This window comes from Mchenga conophoros, linkage group LG23, assembly GCF_057382185.1.
Source record: "Mchenga conophoros isolate Kocher_MC1m ecotype Shallow Benthic linkage group LG23, M_conophoros_male_GT1.1, whole genome shotgun sequence".
NCBI lineage: Eukaryota > Metazoa > Chordata > Actinopteri > Cichliformes > Cichlidae > Mchenga > Mchenga conophoros.
Genome location: NC_140547.1, coordinates 24,177,125 through 24,186,938, shown reverse-complemented (window position 1 = coordinate 24,186,938; position 9,814 = coordinate 24,177,125). Strand labels below are relative to the sequence as shown.

General features: G+C 38.8%; 2 protein-coding genes across 2 annotated transcripts in view; both read right to left on the bottom strand.

The window, feature by feature from the left end:
- Window positions 1–574: 574 nt before the first annotated feature.
- On the bottom strand, window positions 575–7,819 carry LOC146547271 (transmembrane protein 182-like). The gene is made up of 5 exons (XM_085265741.1): window positions 7,562–7,819; window positions 5,300–5,396; window positions 5,084–5,212; window positions 4,862–4,999; window positions 575–2,854 (listed from the first exon to the last, which is right to left on the bottom strand). The coding sequence occupies exons 1-5, from the start codon at window positions 7,730–7,732 to the stop codon at window positions 2,586–2,588; spliced, it is 804 nt and encodes a 267-aa protein (XP_085121867.1). The 5' UTR covers window positions 7,733–7,819; the 3' UTR covers window positions 575–2,585.
- A 235-nt stretch (window positions 7,820–8,054) lies between these two features.
- Window positions 8,055–9,814, bottom strand: part of LOC146547270 (actin-related protein 3) — a 17,523-nt gene continuing 15,763 nt past the window's right edge. The window contains exon 12 of the mRNA XM_085264882.1: window positions 8,055–9,814. This exon is cut by the window's right edge and continues 375 nt beyond it. The gene's annotated coding sequence lies outside the window, so the exon portion shown is untranslated.

The following is a 9,814-nucleotide window of genomic DNA, read 5'->3' as shown; positions in this document are numbered from 1 at the left end:
CCAGGTACTGGATAGAAAATCACACAGTGGAGCACTATCAGCCTCCCCAGAGCCCGGACCTCAACATTATTGAAGCAGTGTGGGATCATGTTGACAGAGAACAGAACAAAAGGCAGAAACATCCAAAGAAGAGCTTTGAATGTCCTTCAAGAAGCCTGGAGAACTATTCCTGAAGACTGCTTAATGAGAGAGTTCAGACTGTGCTGAAAAATAAATATCGAATTTCAAGCTTGTTAGAATTGTACAAACTGTTTTTGCCTTATATATTGTATTTATATGTATGTTTGTACGTGTTTCAACAAATCACTGCACCTTTTCCCTGCAGAAATCTTCTTTTCAGTCTATGGAGGCATGAAGCGCTGCATTGATTTTGCACTCAGTGATCGAAGCTCCTCTAATGCCAGCACATCTCTGTATCTTTTGCAGCTTTTTGTACCAAACCTTTCCTTACAGGCACCTTCCCAAACAGCCAGCCTTTTCAGCAAGGACTTCCTAAGCTTACCCTCCGAGGATGAGTGTCATCTGGACACCTGTCACGTCAGCAATCTTCCCCATGATGCATGCTGCATGTATTTATCTAGACCGAGAGATGCACAGTATTTATAAGTCACAGAATATTCTTATAATTTTCAATACATTTGTTTAATTAAATTCTTTTCGTTATAGGTCATAAAATGGAAAAATGCTTGAAGAATTACATTATTTTTCTAATGAGTCTAGAATTTATTTCAGTTTCCTAAATAACTGTTTGAAAACATCAAGCTTTTTGAGAATATAGTTTTTTATTTAGAAGAATTATATTACTCACTGGGGGAAAAAAAGTTACTTTCTTGCGACAGAGTAAAAACTGTGGCTTTAAACTGTCAACAGATGAAATCTGAACTCTCTGGTCGTCATTTATATGCACATATGCTCGATTACTATCCGTATGCTGTGTCAATGCAATGAAATCTTTGAGTAGAAGTAGAGAAAAAACGAACCTTTACAAACAGCAAAATGCAGTAAATGTAAAGTTACAGTAGTTTATTGACTGGAGTAAAATGTCGAACATGAAACTGAACAAATATTTGAGTAAGCAAACTGATTTTAACCCCGTACGCGCCCGTTGGTACACGCCCCTACATTGGTTTCAGTTTGGTGACCGCAAAAATTCCCATCACAGGTCCGTGCAGCTTTAACCTACGAGGTCGACTCTACTTTTATGGATCACCAAGTCCCGTCATGTACATCACAGTAATGGCAAAGTCCCTTTGTTTCTGTCAAATGTCTTAAAACGAGTCTCAACAGCTCAGTTTCCAACCAGCTTTTCTTACATATTAAACTTCTCTGGACTTCCACGTAAGTCCTGCAGTTCCTCTAAATCCTACTATCTTAAGTAACACACGTTAATGACTAACAAACCTGAAAGAGCACAAGGTTTAGGCCTTTAATGTAAATGATGCTTTTTGATGTGTTGAAAATTGTCCTGTATGAACGTTGGTTTGATGCCCTCTCTTAACTTTTTATATTGTGTAATTGTATATTTTTTCAATTACAACAAAAGAATGTATCAACAATGAGGTAAACAGTAATTCAAGCACACGCGATACGATCACGTAAATTAAAACAAAAACAAAATAAATCTCTAACCAAAACGAGATCAGAGAAAAATATAATGGCATAAACCATTTGACTAGTCAATCAAATGTCACTGTATTAAAAACAAACACACAGTTATTTCTTTTTCCCCACAGCAACAACACAATCAACATTTCCGCTTTAAATGAAGTGGCGGCCACCTGAAAAATGAAGCCAACATGACTCAGTGTGAGCTATACTGTTATAATGTTATGATGTAAGCAGACTGTTGTAATGCTCAACTTTACAGTAATTAAACAACAGTCCTGTTGAATGAATTTTCAAATAGGAGCTTGAAGCCTACTCAGGCAGTTGTAGCGATTAGCTTTCTTCGAGGCCTCACGAAGCTCAACATCTCTGTGTTTGTGGTCCTGATGCCTTTTGGATAACTTTAAATCAACTTATCTGATTAATAATGCAGCCTGATTTAGTTTTGGCGAATTAAATTCTGGTATTTCTTTAGTACTAATTAGCAGATATGTGCAGTTTATGAATGCAAGCTTACTAACCAAGGTAATCACTTAGCACTCCAGATATGGTCACTTCTGGCGCCATGATAACATTAGGTCTTCAAAAAGGAAAGTTCAAATGCCAATGCTTGACATCACATTGGTTATGTCCAGCTTTTATATACAGTCTATCATCTGAATGGACTGTAAACTGTATATAAAGGATGGTAACAGCATGAATATCATTGGCCAGGACTCTGTAAGCATTTCTTTAATGCTTACAGTGCTGCTACACACGAGACAACTAAAAAGACTAAAAATCACAGCATTCAGTCGATGGTACAAGACAAAATCAGATTCGTCAGGAGCCTCCTGTGACTGATTTTAAGCCACAAACATTTGTTTTTCTTCTCAAGCATCATCAGCTCCACATCCGCAACTCATCTACACACCAAGCACACGGCATTTCACTCCAGACACGTGGAGCGGTGAACTTTTGAACAAGTCGACTGTCTGTATTCACAGCTCATCTGTCGAAATCTCCGAGATTTTGTCCGTGCTGTCCAGCTCTTTACTCTCGATGCTTCGTCCGACCAGGACGAAGAGGAGGCCGGCCAGTAGGCAGAAGAAGACGGCCACCGGAGCCAGGAAGAACGAGGGGCCGTGCTGGACGCTGAGATGGAAAGACGGGCAGCGAGAGGCTTTCTGGTGGAGGGTAAACTGATCCAGAGTGTCCAGGACCTGGATCCACATCAGATACATCACCACCACGATGAACAGACACACGCCTAACAGACACACGGGAAACAGTGCAGGTCATTCAGCTTCTGATCGATATAAGATATACAGACATAATAACCAGGCTTTACAGGAGAATCAAGAATGTAATGGGAGCAAAAATGCCAGATGACATCTGCAGTTTAAATATTTCTACTCATTTTACAAAACGTCTGTTGCAGCCTTTCTCAGCTGATGTGTTTCTGTTAAATACTGTGTTGTTTGTTTTGTTTTGTCAGCGTGTCATCTACTACACTTTTGTCCTCACTCCGTGGGACACGTGTAAACCTGCAGGACAGGTTTTTACCAGTCAGTGGCACAGCAGGTCATGTTTTACTGCCTGTTTTGACTGCTCGAAGTAAAACAATAAATCGTGCCGCTTCATAAGTACAAACAATGCAGTCATTGTGAAATGAGACTGTTTTTTCTTCAGTTTTTCCTCTGCGTAGAACAGGAAATTGGAAGCATGCATAAAAACATTTTACATGGCTCACATGTTTGCCAAAGCACGGGAAAGGCTTTCCTCCCTTCTAATTTCTAAATTTTGCGACCTTACCAATATTTTCATACTAATGTTGGCTCGTAACAAAGATTTTTTCCGATTTTTTAACTTGAGTGATCTCTGCAGAAGAGGAAAGGATGTCCTGAGACTAAAGGTATTGATGATTGGTGTTTGGGGTTAGCTGGAACCGCACACTTTCAAATTACATTCTTGAGATAAACGTTTAGCCAAGAGCTTCAGCAAACAAATACACCAAAACAGGGAAACCGTTAAATGTGCAGAAAATAAAACTCCTCAAACACAACCTCCAAACATGTTCTCATTTAAAACTGAGCTACACAGACCTGGAGGCAGTGTTAGCTAACAAATGTGAACCTCTATTAAATGTTACATTATTTCTAGTTTCAGTGATTTCTAGTTAAAATATTTTTATTTTTTGATGCTACTAAAACTAATTTAATACCACTAATACTACTAATCTTACTTTCTACATTAGTTGTAGTGTAGCTGAAAGCATTAAAATCTTTTGAAAATAAAATTGTAAAACATATTTTTCTGAACATGAACAATTTGTGTTTTATGTTTTCTTTTATTCCAAAGCCAAATCTGCACTAGAAACTTTGTGTTTAACATTCATTAATGTTTATAATGATTTTTAGAATTAAGCTACTTTACTTAAAAGGATTAAAAATAAAAGACATGTTTATGTCTTTGAAGTTGTGCAAAATTTTATTTTATTTATAAATTCTTCCGAATCAGCTAATCAAAATTATTGCACGTTATGCAGATTAAATATAATATTTTTTAACAATCCTACATTATTTATCATAGATATGAAAGTACATAAATAGATTTTTAAATTAAAACACATTTTATCCAAACAAGTAAAAAAAAGGTGTTGTTAAAAAACTGAATCCGGTCAGAAAAAGTGGCCTACAGAGGGCAGGGTTTGCCCAGCATACGATAAATTAGGATTATTTTGATCTGTCAGTCATGCAAAGCTACTCAATTAGAGCAGAAGAACAGATATACGGAGGTGGATATGAGCGGTGGAAGCCACTTTAAACAACTTAATGGCTACGTTTGCTGTAGCACTCCTGGCCAGTCATAGAAATCAAAGCCAGAACACTGGCTTCACTGTGTAGTGGTTTGTAGATTCACTGGGGAAGAGCAAGGTCACTGGTTCAATTCTAGCCAGAGACCCATATTCCCTTCAGACTGTGTCAGAAAGCGCATGTGGCGTGGAAAAGATGGCAAAAGTGTACCTGCTGTGATGATCTCTAGTGAATAAGGGATCAGACAAAAATAGTTCTCCTATTTCAGAGACAGATGGACACTGGATAAGAGGACTGTGACCAAAACTGTCATTACAAATGGAGTAAATTATACAATTTCTTCTGTTGGGGGGCAGAAATCTCACAACATACTTTAAAATGTTCTCATGATAGTCTCCTTCTGAAGAAAGCTTCTGAGGATCTGTTTGAGAAGAAGCCTCCAATTCTATATTTAGCCTTACCGCCAAGCAGCTGTAGAGCCCCGCCCACTTTATAGAGCTTGTGGTTGGTCAGTGGGCCGGCACAGATGACAACAAATCCACCGATGATGATCGCCGCCAAACCCATGACGAAGAAGATGGTCCAGCAGATCCTGAAAACTGAGGAAAACACGACAGCCAGTCAGTGCTCAGTGCTGTTTTTACAGTGACAATGTGCCGCTTGTATAACAAAGTGATGCCAACCAGTGGCCGCATTGCGTTCAACAGGCTGTCCAGGAAACTTGTGCGGCTCATCCCACAGCTCTACCGGCTTGTTAGCAGGAAAAGGGAAGAGGAAAGCGACCTCGCACACTTTTGGTAGAGGCTGGTTTGCTGAAGAGGGGGGAAAGGCAGCTGTCACAATTAAAGGTTCACTGTGTTATTTTTGCCATTTATAAAACACGTAATGAAGGTTCTCACAGATCCAAAGGTCCCATATTGAGTAATCGTGAGAAAAGACCGTGTAGGAGCACCGCCAGAACAGACCCTCATGGAAAATGGTCACACCCTGTGAATTCTGTCGGATCAGAAAACAACATCTGATGAGAGCTGTGGAAATAAACCCTGTTTCTGACCCATGTTTGGAGCCAATTTTAATGAATACCTCAATGAATTTTACTCCAGAGCCACTCATCTCCCAGGTTTCATTACAAGAATGTGTGGAGAACGAACAAGATCCAAATGCAGTGAGTGCTTTCTGGCAGGGAGATGTTTAAGTTATGGGATACAGCATAAGAGGCAGGTTTACTGTGTCAGGGTAACCAGAGCCTGCTACAGAAAAAGACTGGGGGTCCATCGGCTGCCAGCAAACAGACACATTTGAGGAAGTTTGCACCCAGAGACCCTCCACTGGAGCTCTTCTAGCTTACACTGAAAGAGGATCATGCTCAAAAACATCCTGATGGGATTGGCGGTTTTTTTTTTAAATTTGTGTGTCAATTTGATCTTCACAGAGTCTCAAATGAATCTAGAGTGCATGATAATCAAGTTAAAGCAGCCAAAAAGTAGAAGAAGAGAAAGAATACTGAAATTTTAAGCAATGCAAAAACTATCAGGACAAAGGACAAAAGGATATCAGTGCAAGAATAAAAGCCTGATCATCTGAATGCAGATCCATAAAAAAGTGCACATGTGCGGTCTGAAGGGAGTGGTGCAAAAGCCAACTGGGGGAATACTGCAAGTTGGCACACTGAACTTTGTGACCTCATCTTCTCTCATGTGGCCGAGATTTGATTTTCTCTGTCCATTCATTTAAGTCTCAAGTATCACCATCCAGAGACACTATATGTAAATATTCAATTTGTAGGTCTACAGCTACAAAGTGAATTTGGAGACATTTAAAGTCATAGATAACATATCTGATGCACAATATGTCAATTTTTCAGCCCCTTCTCATGCACAGGGCCTAAAATAACATCGGTTGTTTTGCAAATGTGAAGGGTCAGTGGTGTGAAACATCACCAACTAGCCAGAAATGCAACCCATGGTACACAGTATATAGGACGTGCTGTGGGCTACTCCACAAAAATCAATTAAATTGACTGAATATATATAAAATTTGTCATCATTAAGTTAAACTTTTCTCAACTTTGAGGTGCACAATTGAAGCGATTACCAATGACAGTGAAGAACACAGTTCACATGGGTGTTACAAGGTTACCTAGGCAACAAGAGCCTGCACCCGGTCCACTAGCGGCATGACAGCAACAAAGTGATGTGTAATAAGCAGCCTGACAATGGTGATGAAGGTTACTGTGACAAAATAATGGCATCATGTAACATGTTGACACATTGGTTTGTTATACTTACCCTGTTATACTCCTATTTTAGTATTATTTTGCTCTTTCAGTCTTTTTTGTTACAAAATCATTTTATGTTTGTGTGCAGATTAGAAGTGTAACGCTGTTGCCATATAATCCAAGTACTGGCCTCTGGTCCAGTGATTTCCATGCAGTGGTAAAGGTTTGCCAGGCCCCTCAGCCCAAATCAGCTTTGGGAGAGCTAATGGAAAATCACTAGCATTGCACTAACATTTGTCAACATTTATTTCTTAAAATATAATAAAACATTATACACACTTTTGTCTTTTAAATGGCCTGAAATATGAGAAAAAATAGATTTGTGTTAAAAGATGTAACAATCTTTTGATCTTAGCCATGCAGGAGAAATCTGGCTGGTGCAATCCTATACTGAGTGTTTTTGTTGTTGTTGTTTGTTTTTTGTTAAACCCATAAAAAAAAGGTAGCACTTTGGGCACCAAATATTTTGCATGAATAAAAAAACAAAAATTCCTGTATTCCATTAAAATACAGTTGCAGTAGCTCAAAAAAATTACATTCTTGTGTATTTTTACTTATTTCTTTTATAAATTGATGATGTTGACTCAAATTTTAGATACAAATTCACAGCATTACGCTATCATTTAAGTTTTATCTAATAAATAAACATATTTTAATGTGGAAAAATCTGCTTTTCATTTTTTTTAAATGACAAATTTTGCGTATTAACAGTTTTCCATGTTATGTTAGTCATTCAGTCTGTTTTTGTAACTTTTATATTTCAAAGCATATTCCTATTTTAAATACGCATGTTAATAAATACATCTTTACTCATAAACTATTGTTTCCCTTTCTTAAAAGGCATCACATAAATCAACTTGTCGCTCCTGCACAGTTCAAATACCTTCACGTTGCTCTTCCCGTCTCTCAGGCTGTGTTCTCCGGGGTTGCTGCAGGACTCTGCAGCCAGCAGCCAGTACTCAGTCCCACAGGAGAGAATCAGGAAGAGAAACCCTGTTGCTCCAAAGAATAGAGCAAAGAAGAGGAGCACCTTCAACCTCAGGCTGGACGACATGTTTAAATCTTTCCAGATTCCTCCGTCTCGGTGCTTCTCTTTCTTACTCTATTAGCATGTCATGTTTAAAAAGTCTGATAGACTCCTAAGAGGCTGGACATGTCGATTACGCATGACACTCTACACAGGGCTTCCCTTTTACTGCTGACCAATCGGGCACAAGAAGGTGGCTGAATTAAAATAAATGTGCACCATATGTTGGAAGGGATACAGTTACAGAGGCCAGGGCTCAGACACACATAAATAGGATGGGTACATTTAAAAATAGAAGCAAAGCAAACAAGATAATAAAGCCCGAAACAGAGAAATCAACACGTGAAGAAACATCTCCTTGGCGTTTATTGGAATGCCAGCATTGAAATCCAGATTTGGTACAGTACAAGGCTATCCAGTATAACTGAGATCTAGGCAACAGTGACAGTCCAACAAGTCATTCAAACTGCATGTTCATATATTAATACGATTTGTTTTTCCTTCAAAGACGGGTTGTTCAAGAGATGATTCATACAAAATGAGGGGGGGGGGGGGGGGGGGGGGATTTAAAAAAAAGAGCAAAGCGGTGGTGATAAACATGAGCAAATAATTTCATGTAAATTCAAATAAATATTTCTTCCAGGTACTGAGGGTACTTAAAAAAAACAAAGGAAATGGGAATGGTCAGTTTGTTTTGGTGATTTCTATTTTTTTCCTTCTTTTTTTTTAATGCTTGCACCCATTTGATTATCATAAAGCTGCTGCACAGAAAGGCTGCCTTTGGGGTCACTTGGAAAAAAAGCTGTCCTTGAAAGAGAAGCTCTGAGATTTAATTGTTTCATCACAAATTATTAATAAATTTAAATGGAAGCAGGGCAGTGCGTGCTATGTGAGTAGCTACCATTTACAGATGTTCCCTGATTCCTCACAGTTAGTGAGAGCAGTGACTTTGTCCTCACGAGGAACGCCCATCCAGATTATTTCATTGCACTTTATACTGCACGTATTTGGGAGCCCAGCAATACGCCCGCCAAATAACAAGTGGATCAGATGAACAGTTGCTGACACAAGCCAAGAGCACATGCACATACAGAGGCTCCTCGAATTATTAAAATATCGATGTAGGCTCATGCAGGGTCTCGTTTTCAGCAAGCATCGCTCCTTTATCACCCAGCAGAACATTTTGCTCTTGTTAAAAGGTTGACTGGTCATTTAGATATAAATGTATTTATAAAAACTTTTCCAATAATGATAGCGAAGCTGAACGCTGTGCTGATTAAAGAGGCAATGAATCTGAACCATTCGTCTTTTCTCTGTATGAAAACTGCAGAAAAATTAAAACTGTCATACAACAGTGTGTACTATCCCTTTACAAACTGGAACAGTGTTACTCTTACAGGTACCATTTAAAGATGCTGCCACCTGAGAAGCTGTGAGACTCTCAGCCCTAAGATGCACTTATTTCCAGTCAGTTATGCATTCACTTCAGCACCGGTGGCTGAAGCCAGATTCGGCTTTTCGAAGAAAGGATTGGTACACACCACAGACTGAAATCTTCAGTTCTTAGAACGAGAACACTTTAGGCCTTGTTTGTTTCCACTTTAACTGACCCCAAACGATGATGCCCCAGACATCGATAAAACTAAACGCATGGCTTTTTAAATCAGCGGGACAGTTTTCAGTCAGGCTAGCATAATTAGCGGCCTTTTAACATGCGAAATTTGAACTGGGGAACACTATATGCCACTAAAAGAGGAGTGATGGTTACAGAAAATGGACCCAAGTATGCCTACAGAGTTATTTATACATTTCTGATCCACTTCATGTTACATGAGATTTTAAAAAATCTAATATTCTTTCTAAAACAAGAAAATTTCAAAGTGACTCCAAGCTTTTGAGTAATCGCGTAGCAAAGCATGATGTGTTTCTTAAAACAACCGTTACACTTTCAGTTTTTAGAGTACAGAACACATACCACAACCCAACCCATATACACAGAATTGCATTTATACAGGACTCATGTTGATTAATTACATTTTACAATCCTGTGAGGATAGAGTAAGTACATATATGAGGCACGCAGAAATTAAAGATTTATCACCTATCATC